We start from the raw sequence: 19,494 nt of genomic DNA, 5'->3' as shown, positions 1-19,494 counted from the left end.
TCTAGAGGGTCTCATTTCAATAATAGTGCAACAGTGTCATGAAATGGTCAAACAATAGAGTAAAATTCTAGACACACACATGTTAATTAACATCCCCACCCCCCAGATAAATCAAACAAACCCAACTCAAGACACCATGGGCTTTAGAATAGTAATAGAGAGGTAGCCGTGTTAGTCTGAACTTGCTAAAACAAAAGGAAAAACTATGCAGCACTTTAAAGACTAACAAGATGGTTTAATAGGTGATGAGCTTTCATGGGCCAGGCCCACTTTCCACGAAAGCTCATCACCTATTAAACCATCTTGTTAGTTTTTCCATGGGCTTTAAAGAGAGACAATGTAGCACTTTAAAGACTATCTGCTAAATATCCAAAAACACCAAAAAGATTTTAAAGTATCATGTTCGAATAGATTCACGTTGCTTTTTTCCGGACCTCTTCTGTTTATGCAGAGACCGGGCACTTGAAGCAATAAATTCCAATCTAATCAAGTTAGAGTGCCAGCAACTGTAATAGCTCTACTTCCGTATTGACCTCACCAGGGGTGATATACAGACAAAAAACGTTTTCTTTTAATCAGGGAGGCTGGGGTTTTTTTTGAGCATAATTTGTAGCTAGTCACACAGCAAGTCCTTCAGAGCAATCAGCTGTTAGCTAATCAGATTCTTATACCAATGACTTGATAGCTCATCTCTGGCATTAGCCTCAATAGCATCTTTATGAGTCGTCTGTGTCTGTAAAGGAGCTTTAGTTTCATTGAAAATAATTTCATACTTTTCTGGAAAGAAAGCAGAGACTTTAAGTAAAGTTTCAGGCTCTCCGATGCAATATCTTCTTCCTGAGGAACATGGCATGAAGTTCATGACTTGCAAAGCACCATCTTTGCAACGTTGCTCCACATGTGTCCCGCTAAGTCTTCCTGTGTGTTCTGTCACAGAAATAAATCCATGTGCTGTGGATAACGGCGGCTGCTCTATTCATGCAACGTGCACTAAGGTCTCTGCTGGAGAAAGCACCTGCACTTGTAATGAAGGCTATGCTGGAGATGGGTCGCTGTGTCTGGGTGAGTGTGGGCTCTGAGCCATGGTTTGGCAGCGATACTTTCCAGGGAGGTGAAATCACATGGATGTGAAGAGCCCGGCCCGAAGACCAAGATCTGCCATTATTTAGGAGTATCGCAGTGAGAAATGTATCCTTGTTTCCCACCATATTCTCTAAATCAACTGTTCAAAACCAAGGAGGACATGATGAATGGAACTTCTTGGGATTTCCCTATCTCTGAACGGTCATGCTTACGGGGGGAGGAGATATCGCTGGATTAAGGGCGGGGCTAGCTGGGCAGCTGCCCGGCACGCCAACCTATGGGGGGCGCCTGATTGAAGTGGTAAGGGGCGCCGCATGCCTGGGGGTGGGGCCGTGCATGCGCCGTGTGCCCACTGCCCAGGGCACAACTATGGCTCAGTCCGGCACTGAGTCTGCCAGGTGGAGAGAGCTCTGTTTGCTACTTCTCTGGTCTGCTTTTCACCCCTGAGTCACCTCCCTCTTTGAGTTCGTGCTGAGTTAACATGGATCTACTCTCTCCATGCAGAAATCGATGGCTGCCTAGAGCACAATGGGGGTTGCCACCGCAACGCGGAGTGCACTAAAACAGGCCCCAATCAGGTAAGAAACCCTTTTCCCAGGTGGGTTCATAGGTCATTTTCCTTCAGGGTTATTGGCAAACTTGCCCTCGGGAATCTTTTTGACTGATATTTTGCATCATTTCCCTTTCATATAGAAGGATCTATTTGTAAGTAAATAGGGGGCTCCCTGTCTCGCGCCTGGGAACCGCCTGCTGGCCTATATAAAGTCTGTTGGCCAAAGGCTGGAGAACTGTAGCTGATTTCTGCATCAGGACCTGGCTATTAATGAATGAACAGCATGCACCTTCAAATGATGATGTGAAATACGCTCTCCTCACCCCTTTCTCCTGCTTGGCTCCTGTGCTCTTCCATTATTGCTTTTAGCTCTACAAAATAGCTTGTTTTTCCTTCCACAGGTTGCCTGTAACTGTCTTCCTGGCTACAGTGGAGATGGGGTGAAACTGTGTGTCCCCATCAATCTTTGCAGGGAGGTATGTCTGCAGGGTGGAGGAGCAGGGTAGGGGTGGAGAGTCAGGGCAGGTCGGGGATGCAGGAGCAGGGTAAGGGTGTGGGGTCTGGACGATGGGGGGCGCTTTCCTGGTGCACTCCCCAGGGCCACACATAGCTCTGTGTCCTCTGTTGCTCCCAGGCACTGCCCCCCCCCCACTGCTCCTATTGGCTGCAATTACAGCCAATCAGAGTGGTGGAGGAAAACCTGCAGGCAGTGCATTGCTGCGCTGCCGTTTCCCCAGCCGGAGTAAGAGGGATGAAGAGGGGGACCGGTAGAGCCTGTGGCTCCACTCCAGCCTGTGAGGCTCAAGGCTCTCTCCCCCCGCCCCTTCCCCCCCTCCCACATACACAGTGGAGAGCTGGCATTGGCTCTCCAGCCCTGCGGGTGAAGGGTCGCAGGGTGGCCGCAGGACTGGAGCTCCAGCGTGAGCTCTCCACTGCAGGGAGAGGCCTGAACCTCGAGGGCTGGATCCAGGCAAGCAGGGGTCAGATCTGACCCCTGGGCTGTAGGTTCCCCAGTTCTAGACTAAACCGTTAAGCATCCCTCCATGCAAACCATTAATAGGAAGAGTTATTCAGAGTTCCCCAGCTCCCCGCATGCAGTAGTTCTGAATGAGCAAACTTGTTATGCATTTCACATGTACACGAATGACCTACTGCCCGTCACTGATTCATGGCTTCCTTTCCACTGGACAAGCTGCTTGGCCAGTGGAAATAGTTGGTAACGTTTCCACCGTCTTGTTTCAGTTAGTTTCCATGGTCCAGAGAAAAACAAACATTGCAACACGCATGAAACCAACACTCTGATTGGCAGTTTAACACACAGAGTGAGCTCCTCTTTTACTCCAGGAGGTGGGATTCTGTGTCCAGTTTAAGACACATTAATGGAGACACTTGCCTTTTTCGTGTTCAACTGGTTCTGCTCTACTCCTCTGGAATAGGCTGGCAGTTTTTGGCGGACACACTCTACCCAGGGTTTGATCCTTCTGGAAGAGTGTTTAAATGAGCTTTTGCTGAATGACTGGTCCACATGTAAGGAAAGTCAGAAAGGGACTGGGGACATGTGATCTAGTGTGTGGGCTGAGCAGCCCTGAGAGAGGACTTCTAGACACTGCCAAACCTCAGTAGAAAGTTTCAATTGAACTTTTTTTTTTTCCTAACAAAATCAAACCCAAGGGATGGGTAAGTTAAGGTCCAGAAAGCACATGGAACGTGATTTCAGAGCAGACTGGGAAAGAAGCCATTTCCAAGGGGCAGTGCAACATGGAGGCCAGGAGGATCAGCTAGGCATGCCAGCTGATCCTGGGCTCCGTGCTGCGCTTCCCCTTTGATGTGCCACCGTGGCGCTTCAAAGGGGCAGCACTGCATGGAGCCCGGGCTCAGCTGGGGACTCCATGGCGGCATTTCAAAGGGGAGGTGCGCACAATTTTTTTTAATCACTTGACAGCCCTCGTTTCAAGCTGCCTAGACCTTCCAAGTCTAGTTTTCAGATGACTAAGCCGCCCCATGTATCAAGTTTAAAACAAATACCTGCTATTTCATTCCTTAACTTCAGCTGGAAAAGCCACTGTAAACCATTGTCTTCATGACTCCATCTTTCAGTTTGTCTTATCCAAATGGTTTCTCCTTGGCTGGGCCCAGTGTGGGTATCTGTCTCGGAGCACTGTTTGCCAGCGAGGCTGAAGAAAGACTTATAAAATACTGCATTTCAACAGGTGTGCGTAGGACGAGGGGGCAAAACACAGTGTCGGAGGTTGCCTTGAACTAGGTGCTGGCATGAAGAAATGGGAATTCCACTGCTAGCTGGTAGATACCGTTTCTGAGTTACAGCTGTGCACTAATTGGAATGCTCTTACTTTTCCTCCCAGAATTACGGCGGCTGTAGTCCATTTGGTAAGTGCGAGTACACCGGACCTGGGACTCGAAACTGCTCCTGTACGTGGGACCATATTGGAGATGGATTCACCTGCAGAGGCAGTGTGTACCAGGTAGGTGAAGGGTCTTCAGCTAGGCCTGTGTCTGAATGGGCTGCTGTTAGGGGGAGCTATTTCTGAAGCAGCACCCCAGGAAATACGCAGGATGCTGAACTCTTGTGACCTTGAAACATTTGGCAATTCAGCTGAGGGATTGGGAAATGTGTGACAGGCCCTAGAAATCCACTGGATCCTGGCCAGGAGTCCCTTGGGATATTAGCCAGGGGAGAGCTGAAGCAAGAGGAACCGTGCCCAGGAGGACAGCAACAAAACTCAGCTGCTCTCTGAAAGGTCTCTGTGACTGTGGCGCTTGGGTGTGACTTCCAGCGCCAGTGTATTCAGGGGACAGAGCGGGCTTTTCAGAAGAGACCTCTAGTCACCAGCCGGGATGTCAGGTGGGCCCGACTCATTTGTGTGACATTGGACAAGTCTCTGAACCAATCCGTCTCAGAGGAGTCTTTCTGCATGTGCCATGTTAACTCCCAGTATGAATGACAGTTGTTATGATGGGACAGTGTGCCCTGGTCACCGCTTGTGGCCACTTTCTGGCCACAGCTGAAGGGATCTGAGTGGCTGGCGCAAACAGGCCAAGACAGAGTGGGGGTCCTGGTTGCCCATGAGCAATCTTGGATGAAAAGAGGTGGCCCAAATGCTGGGCCAGGTAAAATCCCCGAGTTAACTCCTGTGGGGCTACGTGAGGCTTTCCCCCAAACCTTTCCCACCCTTGCTACTAAGGATAGGTGGTAGCAGCAGAGAGGGCAGGTTGTCTACCAGCATTTGAACCACTGTGTTGTCTGATCCCACTCAAACCTCTGGCTGGAACACAGGTGAGCGATATTAGGCAAACAAGCTTAGTGCAGTCAAAGGGCCTGAGTGTGTCTGGGGTGGGAAGAGCCCCCAGAGATCAGTGGCAAAATCTGTGCGATGAACCGGTGGGAAGGATTTTCTCTGCCTCAAAACCCGATTTCAATAGACTCAAAGACTTTAAGGTCAGAAGGGACCATTATGATCATCTAGTCTGACCCCCTGCACAGTGCAGGCCATGGAATCTCACCCACCCCTCCTAGAATAATCCTCTTGACTATATCTCAGATATTGAAGCCTTCAAATAGTTTGAAGACCCCAAGATACAGAGAATCCTCCAGCTGTGATCTGTGCCCCATGCTACAGAGGAAGGCGAAAAACCTCCAGGGCCTCTGCCAATCTACCCTGGAGGAAAATTCCTTCCCAACCCCAAATATGGCGATCAGCTAAACCCTGAGCATGTGGGCAAGACTCACCAGCCAGACACCCAGAAAGTTCTCTATAGTAACTCCTATCATCCCTCCATTGACCTATTTCCCACTGATAACATGATCTTGGTAACTAATTGACCATTCATTATTTCATCAAACCATCCCCTTCATGAACCCATCTAGTTTAATCTTGAAGCAAGATAGATCTTTTGCCCCCACTACTTCCCTTGGAAGGCTGTTCCAGAACTTCACTCCTCTAATTTTTAGAAACCTTCGTCTAATGTCATGTCTAAACTTCCTACTAGCCAGTTTATATCCATTTGTTCTTGTGTCCACATTGGTATTAAGCTTAAATAATAGAGACTCGCCATTAACACGAGCTGTTCTGATTTATTTTAGGAGCTCCTGAGAAGCAAAGCAACGTCCCTGTTCTTTAAGCAGTTACTGGTTGGTGGCAAACAGTCATTATTGTTGAAAAGTATAAAAATTGCCAGGTGTGTGTGTGAAAGGCTCCGGCTAATGAGAATTGTTTGGTTTTTGTTTTGCTTGGGTTTTGCTCCTGGTGCTTGTGCCGTGCGCTAGGCCTTCAAAATCAAGGAGTTAAGTGGAAAAGGGCCCTTTACCGTCTTTGCTCCACATGCAGATTGGATACAGAACAGTACCACGGTAAGCCGCCCCACTGGGAGTTCCCTGGCTTGTCCGTCAAGTCATTCTGTGAGAGTTTCCTCTCAAACATCTATTTCCTTGGGTTCTAGTCAACTGACTTGAGGGGTCAAAACCACCGCAAGTTTTAACTGTATTCAAAGCCTGAGGTGCTCATTGGGTTCTCCCGTAGTCTCTGCTCCTGTTCCAGCCAACAGCGTACTTGTCATGTGGCCTTTGATATAACAAAACCCTTTGCTAGGAGGTGCACAAATCTTCTTGCCTGCCAGCCAGAATTCTCTCCTGTTCTGGTGTCAGTCCCATTAGCTTTCGAGCAGTGTTTCTTAAACTGTGTTCCGTCGCACCGGTGAGCCATGAGGCAGGCGGAGGTGTGCCACGGAGAACAACAGAAATCAAAATGGCCACCCTTAAAGGGACAGTCGAACCTCCCCCTTTTTTTTTTGGCTCAATAACTTTGCCCCTGACCTTTTTTTTTTTTTTTCCTGAACAAAAAATCCTTGTTGTTCCTCAATTAAAAAAAAAAAATTATTATTTGGTGTTCCTCGGTCTTAAAAAGTTTAAGAAACAATGCTTTAGAGTTACCCATATCCCAGTTCTGAGGTAGAGGAATCTGCCCTTTACTTGACTTTTGTGTTCCAGAACTCAACCGTTCATTGAAAAATTGCCTAGTTTTTGTGGTTACCAAGAAAGCCTTTAAAAATGTATAAACAGAGACGCTGGGGTCTACTTGGATCTGTAGACTGCATGGAGGACTAGCTGTGAGGGGAAGAACTTTTGTGTTTTAAGGAGTGTTGATTCTGAAACCAAACAATCAATCAAATGGCCAGCAGTTGCCAAAACTTCCCTCTTTGCCACAACCCCAGACAACAATACTGTGCTCTTCTGCATTGCTAATGCATGGGTCTCCAGAACTGCAAAAATGTAGGGACACAGGAAAATAAATGGAATTGAATATCCCAGGCTATTCTTTGTTTTTCTATTTCTTTCCATAAACCCCTCAGTTGGCTTGTTTTGTTGGGTGGGCTTGGTTTTGCGTTATGTTGAATTTGCTTTCTGCTGCGCTGTCGTGCGGTGGACACAGGATCCTGTCCACATACCTCAAAGGCCAGAAACGAATAATTGCAAAGGTCGGGGTGTCCGTATGTGAGGGGTTGTTCTAGCCTGTTAGAGAGAAAGGGACCTATGCAAAACCCAGATTGGGACCTCCCCAAAGTAGGCCAGGGTGGGCGGAAGTTGCTTTGCCAGGGTGGGCTGGCGGTTTGGGTTACTTTTCTCCTTGAGCCAATGATCTGAACTCTCCTTTCATTCCCATCATCTGACGTCACTTGGAGCCTCTCTGGGCTATAACCCCGTGATTCAGCAACAGGTTACCATCTTGCATGTATTGGATTGGGACTTCATTTCAGCAAGGAATGATGGTTCGGGGTGGGTAGAACAAACTTCTCATCCTATTCCCTGTCATTTGGGTCTTCGGTTACATTAATCTGATGCTCTTGGCTTTCATTGCCAGAACTATCCTGACATGATAATCTCTCACATACCAATTTCCTCCCTTTAGTTCGCAGAATGGACCAACAAAAGCCTTATCAAAGATTTGCTTCGCTATCACGTAGTGAGTTGCCAGAAACTGCTGGCCAGCGAGCTGGAGGCGCACGAATCCATCACGGCTTTGTCGGGCCACAAAATAAGGATTGGGGTGAAGCAGGTAGTTGTCAGCCGGGATTCATTCCCCCTCTGTGTTTCTTTGGCCCTGAGCATTGCCCCCTCTTGACAGACCCTCCAGTTGCTTTGTCCTTTCCTTAGCCTTTGTCTGAGCGGGGACAGCTAAGGGGTAGCCTCTTTCAAGGGAACCTAAAGCGCTCTGCTGATGAACCATGGCACGGGCCCGTCTAACTGGAAATCTGGCTTCACTGCGCGGTGTCCCTTCTTCCGCAGAATAGAGTGCATCTCAACGAGGAGGCCACCATCCTCACCAGCGACATTGTTGGCATGAATGGGGTGATCCATGTCATCGACAGGATTTTAATCCCAGCTGATTTGCTGAGCCAGAACGTTTCTTCCCAGCTGGCGCAGGTATGTCCGAAACGACAGCATTTTAATGAGTGATGGTCACCCCACCCCAGAATGAAAGCTGCTGTGGCCAATGAGTAACACAGCCGCATATTTCTTGGGCGCCAGGTTTCTGTGCTCTAGGAATCCATTTACCAGCAGCACATAGTGTAGGTTAAGCAGCAAGAGGTTCAAGTGTGGAGCCAGCTGTTCTCATGGTGCCTGTGTGTTGTAGGGGTGAGGAAGCTAGAATCTGTCCTTGCTGACCAGTAAAGGGGAGCTCAGACTACGCCTTTTACATCACTGGGGAAAAGTCATGTGGTCAGACTCAGAGCAGGCTAACCAAAGCCTCCCTTTCATACTCAGAATGGCCTTCACGTCCAACATTGCAGGTTGTAAACATCCAGCTCCCTGTACTGTCTGCCTGGTTGGCAGAGCAGCCTCTTCGTTACCAAACTCTAACACCCATTGGAGCAAATTCATGCCTGGCGCAGGGCCACTGGAATCATAAGGATGGAAAAGGCTCAGGAGGTCATCAAATCCAGCCCCCTGCCCAAAGCAGGACTGATCCCAGCTAAATCATCCTAGCCAGGGCTTAAAAACCTTTAGGAATGGAGAGTCCATCCCCTCTCGGTAACCCATTCCAGTGCTTCCCCACCCTCCTAGGGAAACCTAGACCTCCCCCACTGTAACTCTTTGTTCTGCCATCTGTCCCCACTGAGAACAGCCTCTCTCCATCCTCTTTGGAACCCTCCTTCAGGGAGTTGAAGGCTGCCACCAAATCCCCCCTCACTTTTCTCTTGTGTAGACTAAATAAGCCCAAATCCCTCATTCTTTCCTCATAGGTCATGTGCTCCAGCCCCCTCATCATTTTGGTTGCCCTCCGGTTTTGTTCAGCCAGCTTTGCCCATCTGTAGGGATCTGCGTGTAGTGTTTGCTGTCACACTTGTGGGGACACTTTTTCTGTATCACTCTAGTAACTCTTCGTCCACCATTCTGGGACTTCATATTGACCTGTCTGCACACGTGGGAAAAATAGCTACTCAGACCCTGGGCTATTTACATCACTGCTCCAGGGCGGAAGTTAACAGCCACCTTGTTCCATCAGACTGTCCTAGCCCTACAGAGTCAGCGAGTGCAAACTCTTGGCTCTGAGAATTGATGGAGTTAGCTCCTCTATTAGGAATTCTAGTGAGGAAAACAAACTCTCCCATTTTGTAACTGGCTTGTGTAATTTTAATTATTTTTCTAGCAAAACATCACAGAGGTAGCCGAAGCGTACGGCTACAAGAACTACAGCAGACTCCTGAGGGTAAGCGGTGTGACTTCTCTTCTCAACGGGCTGTCTCGTGCTGTGTGGTGTGGCGCGCTCGTGCAGGCACAGAATGTATGTGTTATATCCATGTCGTCTTGTGTCTCTGGACAGGAAGCAGGACTGTTACCTCTGATTAACACCGTTGCTCACCGGCCCTTCACCATGCTGTGGCCTACGGATGCGACGTTTACCGCCCTGCCTGAGAAGATGCAGATGTGGTTGTATAGTAGGGACCACCGAGACAAGCTGGCAGCCTATCTCAAAGTGCACATGATTAGGGACATGAAGGTAAAAGGCTCCACCCACCCGAATTTCTTGTTAAATCCGTCAAGTACTTATCATGGTCACAGGTACATTGCCACTCCTGGGCGTGGGGGGTGGGAGGGACTGTTAGCCCCCTCAGGAGTCCCTAGAAGGAGCTCCTGCCAAACATGCCAATGGCCCAATGGTTAATTCCCGGCTCAAAGGCAGTTCAGAGAGGTCCTACCAGGTCTGAGCCAATGAAGTGCAGTTGAGGGGGAGGGTTTCTTGCACACATTTTCACTCGGAAGGTGCCGAATTCAGTTCCTCCCAATGAGTGAATGACCTTATTTCCTATTGGCTACTATATAGACATCTGTCAAGTGGTTGGGGAAACGCTTGTTTCATCCAAAAAAAAACCTTCTGTTTCAAAAATGGCTCTCACATGGGTCTGGGCCTCCTGAGGAGCTGCAATCTGTTCCCAGCTCTGCACTGGACCGATCACCTGCTGGGCGAACTGGGGCAAATGAAGTCACATCTCTGCCTCAGTTTCCCCATCTGTAAGGCGGGAATCAGGCTAATGTCCGTTGTAAAGTATGTGAGAGATGCTGATTGCCATCAGGCATAAGAGCTAGGGATTAGTATTATTATTATTATTATTATTATTATTATTAATATTATTAATATTGACTTGTGTGTCCATCAAGCTGTAGTCAGGGCAGGGGCTAGAGTTGTGTTTTCAAAGGGAAATCTTTTCTGACGCCCACCTAGATATTCAGTTGGCCTGACCGCCTCCCTTATGTTACTTGCATGTTTCTTCAGGTTGTAGCTGGTAACCTGCCACACATTGCTTCTGTAAGGACCATGCATGGATCTACCATCTCATTCAGCTGCAGCAAGAACAGTGTTGTAAGTAACCGTTTCTTGGTTTTATTTTTAAAACAAATGAGATCTAGACACAGTGGAGTTGTGAAGGGAGCACCTTCAAGAACTGAGCTTGGTACTCTTCATCCCTAAAAGCATGAATGTCATTTGCCTAATCTAACGAATCAGTTCTTCTGACTGGAAGACAGCAGCGTATGTATAAACCTCTTTACCTAGCTAGGCCACTAGATGGAGCAAAGACTCACACGGACATTTATGTGGGTTGTAACTGAATGGAAAGTAAATACTAAGTGTACAATGTGTATGTGCATTCCAGCAATTGCATTGCAACTGGGGTAGCTGGAGGGATATTTTTATTAAGCGGATGTTTCAAACACCCCAGAGAATTAATGTTGTATTGTACAGAGCAGGTAATAATAAGCTAAATTGATTTGGAGGAAAAACTTAGAAAAATGTAAATGAAAATAGGAAGTTCTTTAAAAGAGAGGGCCAAAAAGCCACAATTGCTCAATCAGGAAAGAGGACTACTTTGGTTGGAAGCACATCTTGGGGCAGTGGGGAAGTGAAGACAGCCATTAGACGTTTTTAAAAAATGATGTAACAAATGGGCAAAGGGGACTTGGATAACAATTAGTATAAATTAGAAGTTTTGAAGTATAGAACATTGATAGGGGAAGCTAAAGATATCAAAGAAAAATCCTTGGAGCCAAGGACAATGAGGAGGAGTTTAAGTATTTTGGGAGTAAAAGAAATTCTAACAATAGCCTAGGCAGTTTACTGAATAGGGTAGGTAAAATTGTTAATGGCTCAGAAAAAGCAACTAGTTTTCAATTAAGACTTCTCTTCTGTAATTTGAAAGAAGCAGAATAATGTACTCCTATCATATGAGGATGAAGTCCTGTTGAGTCTATCATGATCTAAGGAGAATGTTAAATAGCATTTGGAAAAAAGAATTCTAAACTAGCAGGCTGGGATAATTTGTGCCCAAGCATACTAAAAGACTTGGCTGTGGAGACGTCTGACTCAGTGATGAACATTTTTTATGAATCTTGAAATATCTAGAACATTACAGAAGATTGTTGGAATGCTAATGCTTTGCCAATATTCAAAAAGGGCCAGCAGGATAACCCCAGTAATTGCAGACCTGTTAACCTGACATCAATCCCAGGGAAAATAATGGAAAAGCTGATGTAGGATTCAATTTAAAAAAAATTAATGGATGGGGATCTAGTTAGTGCTGGACACCATGACTACTTGTAAAATAGTTCTTATTTTAAAAAAAGCAACCAAAAAACCCTGATTGTGGTGTTTGAGATCACAGAGCTAGTTGATGGAGAACTGTGTAGATGTAACACACGTAGGCCTGTGTAAAATATTGGACTTAGTACTGCACAATATTGTGATTAAGAAGTAAGTGCTCTGTAACATCAGTAAAGTGCTTGTTAAATGGATGGAGAACTGCTGGCGGACACATCATCAAGTAGTGTTAAATGTGGTGTTTGTAGTAGAATTCATCATGGGTCAGAGTAGCCCTGATGCTACTCAATGTTTTCATCAATAAAGCAAATATAAAACCACTGCTGATAAAACTTGCAGCTGGTACAGTGGGATGGTAAATAGTGTTGAGGACGTAGTCATATACCAAGTAATCTGGATCATTTAGTAAGTTTGGGCCCATTCAAATACATTTGGCTGTATTAAAAGGCATGTTAAGATCATAAACCTAGGATAAGGAATGCCGGCTATTCCTATAGAATGAGGAATTGTACCATTGAAAGCAGTGACTCCGTTGGATTATAATGGACAAAAACTCAACATGGGCTCCCAGCGTGAGCTGCTATGATGCTGTGCTTTATAAACAGGGCAGCAAGCCAGCTAAAAGAGAGAGAGGATTTATTGTCCGTATTTGGCGTTGGCAGGACTGATGCTGGCCTATTACACCCAGATCTGGGGTCCATATTTTGTACAGTGTGTTGAAAAATTGGGGCTCAGAGAAGAGCCCCAAAAATGATCAAGAGTTGGAGAAACTAGGGGAGACCTAAAAAGTGATCTGTTTAGCTTACACCCAAGCTGTCTTAGAGGTGACTGGATTGCAGCGGATAGCTGTGTCCATAGGGAGAACATCCTGAGCGCTAAAGAGGTTAGAATCTTGTGGAGACGGGCATAACAAGAGCCAGCGGCAGGATGCTGAGGCCAGTCGTATTTACATTAGATATAAGGCAATTTTTTGTTTAATAGCCAGGATAATTAATCACGGCAACCAACTCCCAAAGGGAATGAGGAATTCTCCCTCCCCCGATGTGCTCAGATCACAGCTAGCTGCTTTTTTGTCAAAATGGAAACGGTGCAAAAAAAAAATGGCCATTTTCATCACGGGACCGAATGCTCAGGACAGAGCATGTGCATGGAGGGCTGGGGACTTAATCGTCTAGGACAAATGACACAGAGGACACAGAGGCCTGAGCTAGGCTTTCCGAACCCAAGCCCCAGTGTGGATTTGCAGAGGCCCCATGGAAAAGGGCAGCGTGGCCAAGCAAGGTGTCCATCTTGTGTGTGCCTCTGACAGGGCTCCTTGCCAGGCCCGAGTAGGGGGTCAGCCGGGACAGGGATGTAATAGCCTGGTGAAGGAGCAGCCTGCCCACGACAGGGAATCAATGGCACCCGGTTCGGGTCCCCCCAGACAGCCTTGCCTGCCTGGACTTTGTACGGGCTGGGAGCTGCCTTTCGGCCTCTCTGCATGGCTTCTCGTGAGGAAGGCCTGGCAGGTGCGCAAGCCCTGAGCGCCTCCGTCTTGCCTCTCCCTCGCAGGGGGAGCTCTTGGTGGACAACGGCAACGCCAAGATTGTGCAGCGGCACATGGAGTTTGACGGGGGCATCGCCTATGGCATTGACCAGCTCTTGGAGCCCCCGAACCTGGGGTCCCGCTGTGACGAGTTCCTCTCCAAGGAGCTGAAGGTGAGTGCGTCGGCGTTGGTAGGTAACAAAGCGCCAGCCGGGCGTGCAGGCTGCGTCCAGGCACTGCAGCTTGGACATCAGGCATGGGGGGCTCACCCCTCGCCTCGGCTCGCCGGCAGGCCTGGGACAGGGACAGTGAGACGTGTGTGCGTTCTCTTCCCTGCTCAGGTTTCAGAGGAGAGCTGCGGGACCTGTGGCTTTGAGCCTCCCTGTCCCATTGGATCGGTGGAACAGGTAAAGCCTGCGGCGCAGTCACACACGGCCTGGTCCCCCTCGCAGCGCCTGCAGCTCATTCGTGTCTCCCCAGCATGGACTCCGTTAGCCAGCGGGAGGTGGGGAGAGGTCCCGAGCCCCTCCTTGGCCCAGAGGGCTGTCCCCAGCCAGCAGCATGGACCTGTGGCCAATACCCGGTGGAGTCAGGCCCCTGAATCCCCTCGTGCAATGTGGGCTCGTTCCCTCCCTCACAGTGCTCGGTTGCTAGGGGAGCGGAGGCCACATGCTGACACTGCTGTACGTTCCCTCCCAAGTATCCCCGTGGACACTGGATGTGCCGGCTGTGTCTCTTCTCCAGCGGTGGCTGAGCTGCTTTGGCATCAGCCGGGAGTGCTGGGTCCAAACAGCAGTGGCTCTTGGGTGGCCGGCTGAGCAGTTCAAACCCTGGCTTAGAAATGAAAGAGCAATTTGTCCTTCCCAGGATCCAACTTGGGTGCTGAGCTTAACCCCAAAGCCCAGATCCTTGCTGCTTGGGACGCTGTCTCTAAGAATTTGCCCAGAAGGCGGGACCTGTGCACCTCTTGTGTGGAGAGGCAAGCCTCATGCAGTGCACAGAACAACTGTTGTTTCAGTCATCACTGGGGATTGAACTGGGGCCCCCGATATTTAGTTCAGGCTGTTTGGCCTCATGCTCACTGACACCTGCAGGAGGCTCCTTTCCTGTCTGCATGATGCACAGGGGGACTGAGGTGGAGACTTGTCCCTCTGCTCCAGCCAGCCTAGTCACTCGATCCCGGGAGGAACAAGTTTTCACTTAATGGCTGAACCGTTGATCCAAGCCAAATGCATTGTCACGGACCATCGGCAGCCTGCAATTCCGCAGACATGGATTGCCCCCTTCCCCCCGCCCCGTCTTCTCTGGCCTTCATCCCTGCTCACCCTTTGTCAGATGATTGCACCGAAAAAGGACGACGGGTTGTACTTCTTTTCAGTATGAGAATTGGTTTTCAGTTGTACTGTAACGGTAACAATTTTACGGATGCCCTCGGAGACGTTTCTCCCTTTAGTCGGGGTGGGGAAAGAGGTAAGTGGGACAAACCTCCGGGCATTGAGGGTTTTGACCTATTGTTGTCATTTCCCCCACAGAGCAAAAGACAGACTTGCTTTTATGAAGCAAATCCTTTTTCCAGATTCTCTTATTTTTCACACCACAATTACCTGTTATCGAGACGACGTCACTGGTACCCGTCGCCGTTTGAGCACAGCAGACGCTGGCCTTCTTGGAGGTCCCTGACAAAAGGGTGCAGGAGGACCTGTCTCTCCATCGAGTGGGTCCCCGAGTGCTGTGAAAACCACTATGGACGGGACTGTCAGGGTAAGGACTCCGCCCCTCTGAGCCCCGGCACAAAGGACTCTGTCACAGTACGGTCTCTTCCTTGGGCCAGATGGAGGGGCCTGCCCAGAAAGGCTCCTTTTCAGCGTCCCCATGAAGGCTGGTGACTGTCACATTGTGTCAGGCTGTTCCTGTGTCTTCAGGCTTTTTTTCCTCTAGCTCATAGGGTGATGAAGGGAATCTTATGGTGACCAATATGGCAACATCTTCCTGAGTTTCCCAACCCACCGTGCTACTGAAACTAGTTTCTTTCCTTGATAGCAAGCTATTTCCTGATGCACGGCTGCCCATTTCTGTTATCTCTGTTCTGTGCGGTTTACTGGGAAGTAGGGATGTTAAGTATCGGTTAATTGAATAGTCGAGTAACCTCATGAATTCTTAGCAGTTGCTCGACTATTCGATAGTCCTTGGGGCCGGGGCCAGCAGCCGGTGCGCTCTGGCCTCACTGCCGAGGAACCCTGCCACTATGCTGCTGCCAGGAGTGGTCCGAGGCTGGCTGTGACAGCTGGTGCCCCAGGTGGAAGGTGCGATCGGCGCCCCCGCCTGCACGGCCGCCAATGGCCGTGACGTAATGACAGGGCGCCTGGGCCGGCAGTGCCCTAGGCAACTGCCTAGTTTGCCTAGGCTCACAGGCTGCCCCACGTTGCTGCCTCTGATACAGCCCCGGTCTGGGGGGGGTGTGAGGAGTAGTCTGAGCTCCTGGTCCTGGCACAACAGAACTGAGCCGGGCTGCCTGCCCCCTGGCTCCTTAATACACTTTAAACGCAGCCACAGCATGGGTAGGTCCCGGTCCCAGACCTGGCATAAGCTGGGACTGAGCCGGGCTGCTGGCCAGCCTGCTAAAACGTGTACTGGTGCAGGGGGAATGTGTGTACGCTCTAGCATTAACCAATAAGCTTTTGCCGAATGGTTAATCGGTTAATCATATAGGCTGTGTCTAGACTGGCAAGTTTTTCCGCAAAATCATCTGCTTTTGCGGAAAAACTTGCCAGCTGTCTACACTGGCCCCTTGAATTTCTGCAAGAACACTGACGATCTCATGTAAGATTGTCAGTGGTCTTGCGGAAATACTGTGCTGCTCCCATTCGGGCAAAAGCCCTCTTATGCAAATCATTTGCACAAGAGGGTTAGTGTAAACAGCACAGGACTGTTTTCCGCAAAAAAGCCCCGATCGCGAAAATGGCGATCGGGGCTTTTTTGCGGAAAAGCGCATCTAGATTGGCCACGGTCACTTTTCCACAAAAAGTGCTTTTGTGGAAAAGTGTCCGTGCCAATCTAGACGCGCTTTTCCGAAAATGCTTTTCACGGAAAACTTTTCCATTAAAAGCATTTCTGGAAAATCATGCCAGTGTAGACATAGCCATACTGGATACTATTACATCCCTACTGTGGAGCAACCCTATTCCACATTCCTCCTCCTTTTCTGGCTCCTCTTGGTTCAGTCTCTTTCAACATCCGCTCGGTTACGTCAGTTGTGAGGACTGCACTTGATTTGGTGATTCTGTTTTCTGGCACATTTTCCTGGAACACCCAAACCCTTACGTTGCTTTCAGGTAGAAGAGGAATCTGCATAACAAATGTCATGGCTCAAGCTTTTTCTGTTTAGGAGGAGTACTTGACCGGATGGAGAGACCGACAAACTCTCTAAAATATATAATAGATTTACTGATGCAATTTAAGGGACGTGCAATAGCCCCAAAAAAGCCGCTATCATTGATAGCGAGAGCTTATAACTTACTCAGGCTCTGTGTTTGCAGTCTGTCCGGGGGGGCTGGAGGCTCCCTGCAGTAACCGGGGCACTTGCAGCGACAGGAGCGGTGGGTCTGGACGATGCAACTGCACCGAGGCGTTCATTGGGACTGCTTGTGAACTGTGCGCGCCAGGCAGATACGGGCCAGACTGCCAAGGTACAGATGCATGAACAGATAAAGGCCAGCGAGGGGGGTGTGCAGCGTATTGGTCCATGTGATCTGCCGACCGGACTGTCGAGGGTAGGATTGGGTCATTCGACGTGCTTGGGCACCACACCTGGCTTTAGAGGAGCAGTTTGGACAGGCAATTAGGCCTGTTTGGTTTGTAACTTATGGTGCTCCAGGTGGAATATTGAAGGGGTAGGGAAAACGCCACAGAAACTCTGGGCTCATATTGTGCTGTCAGTTTTAATATTGTAAACAGAACTTGACACTGAAATCGGTGTGAGGGGTTAGCTGTAAGGGGACGGCACGTTGCGGCCACTGGGTGGTTACAATATGCACAGCACTGTCCTTATTCCAATCACAGAATGGTCTCTGAGAGCATCAGATTTTCGCCACTGCGAGGGGGAATTGCACCCCTTTTACTCCCTCTCCACAGAACTCTGTCCTCAAGCCAGCTCCATAGCACGGGCGGCCATTTTTCCTGAGGTGCAGGCGGCTGGGCTGAGGCATGTTTGAGGCAGTTCAAGGCCACACCAAGTCGGGTTTTTCCAGGACACTTGCTTCAGTCTTCTACCTGGTGGCTGCTGAGGCCTGTCGGTGTAAGCGGCGCTCCAGCCTCTGCCCCTCGTGAGGCAGTTAAGGGAGAGTTAAGCCAGTGCTCTGTGGTGTGAACGGGCCTCTCCTCAGAGCTGCCATGTGAATGGGAGGGACGCGAGACACTGGGCCCCCCGCAGCCTGTTCTGGGGTCAGTACCGTGTCATGGTGCTATGACAAAATGCAGGACAATGTAGCACTTTAAAGACTAACAAGATGGTTTATTAGATGATGAGCTTTCGTGGGCCAGACCCACTTCCTCACATCAAATAGTGGAAGAAAATTGTCACAACCATATATACCAAAGGTACAATTAAAAAACATGAACACATATGAAAAGGACAAATCACATTTCAGAACAGAAGGGGGATGGGGGGGGGGGGGGGGAAGGAAGGTAAATGTCTGTGAGTTAATGATATTAGAGGTGGGGAAAGGTAGATGTCTGTGAGCTAATGGTATTAGAGGTGATAATTGGGGAAGCTATCTTTGTAATGGGTAAGGTAGTTGGGGTCTTTGTTCAGCCCCCCGCGGAGAGTGTCGAATTTTAGCACGAATGCCAGTTCAGAGTATGGTGCTATGGTGTGACACTGGTGGGTGCGTAGGCGGCGAGTTGTGTGGACCCTGGGTGTGTGTGTGTTGCTGGGAGTGAGGGGAGAGCAGGAGAGAAGGGATGATGGGGCCTTAGCCCCACCCCCTCATCCGCCTCCTAGAGCCTGCACCCCAACCTTCTGCCCAAAGCCCCTCTCACATCCCGACCCCTCATCACCCCGGAGCCCTCAACCCCCCCCATGCTTACGAGGCAAAGATGGGGGGGCAGGAGTTGGACGCACTCTGGGCACCCCCCATAACTATACAAACCTGCCGGCTCTGGCTAGCGGTATCCTGCTGCGCCAGCCCAAGAGGACAAGAGCAGGGCTGGGAGGAAGCATGAGCCTAGACCCCTTCCCTAAGCTTGGATTAAACGTGGGGGGCTCTGAAACGTGGGATTCACCGACCGGGCGACTGTGTCACCAGCCGAGGGGAGGCAGAGGGAAGTGAAGGGCATTTGCCAGAGGGCACCAAAGCAGGGAGGTGAAGGGAGCTTTCCAGCTGAGGCCAAACGAAGGTCAGTTGGTCCCTCATTAGTGTCAGTGCCCGGGGGGGGGTTGGCCTTGGGCACCAGCGCAGGCAGAGTGCGCCCCTGGCGGCAGTGCTACAATTGTGCACACACTTGTGGTAATTGCTTGTGCAAAATTCCGCAGGCCCAATTCTAAAAGCGAGGCCTCCCACAGCAATGTGCCCAAATCCCCCTTGCAGTGTTGTCTCCCTTCCCCGGGGGCCCAGCTCTCAGGTGTGTTCTGTTGCCTGGCAGCGTGTACGTGCACGGAGAACGGGATGTGCAACGAAGGGCTGCACGGGGACGGCGTCTGTTTCTGCGCGGAGGGATGGACGGGGGAGCGCTGCGAAACCGAACTAGGTAACGTGCGCGTGGGTGCGACGGGTGCAAGCCCCGGGGGTCCTTCCCTGCCACAGGCGGGTGGTGCGGAGCGTGGGCGCCAGTAGCCTCGGTCCCACGCTGTCTTCTACGTCACGGGGCTCCACGTTCTCGCTGGCCTGGGGAGCTGCGGCTGAGGAGTGAGTTTGTAGGAGAGATTCGAAGGGGTAGCCGGGCAGCGCGATCGCCCACCTGGCCAGACGTACCTTGCTCGTGTCCTGTCCACAGACCCTGCTCGTCAGCAGGCGGGATGGAACCGGGGACCTCAGCAGCTTAATAGCTGAGCCTCTGCTGCATGAGCCAAAAGCCACCTGTCTGCTAACTCAGGCTGTAGCCTGCTTGTCAAACACTAGAGTCTCCCACCCCAAACAGGCACGAGACAGCTAGCGCCCAGAGAGAGCCACGTGCCCGCGACAGCCGGGGCCGACTGCCCAAGCCCTGCCCTGTCCCACCTCCTG

At 49.9% G+C, this 19,494-nt stretch overlaps 1 protein-coding gene across 4 annotated transcripts in view; it reads left to right on the top strand.

Annotated features, from left to right (window-relative positions):
• STAB1 (stabilin 1) overlaps positions 1–19,494 on the top strand; it is a 116,163-nt gene that overhangs the window by 80,363 nt on the left and 16,306 nt on the right. For all 4 annotated transcript variants that reach the window (XM_075939384.1, XM_075939383.1, XM_075939381.1 and 1 more), the window contains 16 exons: positions 937–1,062; positions 1,588–1,661; positions 2,038–2,112; positions 4,000–4,119; positions 5,739–5,786; positions 5,922–6,005; positions 7,561–7,707; positions 7,938–8,075; positions 9,304–9,363; positions 9,478–9,654; positions 10,429–10,515; positions 13,300–13,446; positions 13,615–13,680; positions 14,806–15,034; positions 16,810–16,959; positions 18,914–19,018. In XM_075939384.1, the coding sequence (XP_075795499.1) occupies positions 937–1,062; positions 1,588–1,661; positions 2,038–2,112; positions 4,000–4,119; positions 5,739–5,786; positions 5,922–6,005; positions 7,561–7,707; positions 7,938–8,075; positions 9,304–9,363; positions 9,478–9,654; positions 10,429–10,515; positions 13,300–13,446; positions 13,615–13,680; positions 14,806–15,034; positions 16,810–16,959; positions 18,914–19,018 (1,833 nt within the window). The remainder of the gene's footprint in view (positions 1–936; positions 1,063–1,587; positions 1,662–2,037; positions 2,113–3,999; positions 4,120–5,738; positions 5,787–5,921; positions 6,006–7,560; positions 7,708–7,937; positions 8,076–9,303; positions 9,364–9,477; positions 9,655–10,428; positions 10,516–13,299; positions 13,447–13,614; positions 13,681–14,805; positions 15,035–16,809; positions 16,960–18,913; positions 19,019–19,494) is intronic.

The sequence above is a fragment of the Pelodiscus sinensis genome, chromosome 11, assembly GCF_049634645.1.
Source record: "Pelodiscus sinensis isolate JC-2024 chromosome 11, ASM4963464v1, whole genome shotgun sequence".
NCBI lineage: Eukaryota > Metazoa > Chordata > Testudines > Trionychidae > Pelodiscus > Pelodiscus sinensis.
This window is presented reverse-complemented; position numbering and strand designations above follow the sequence as displayed.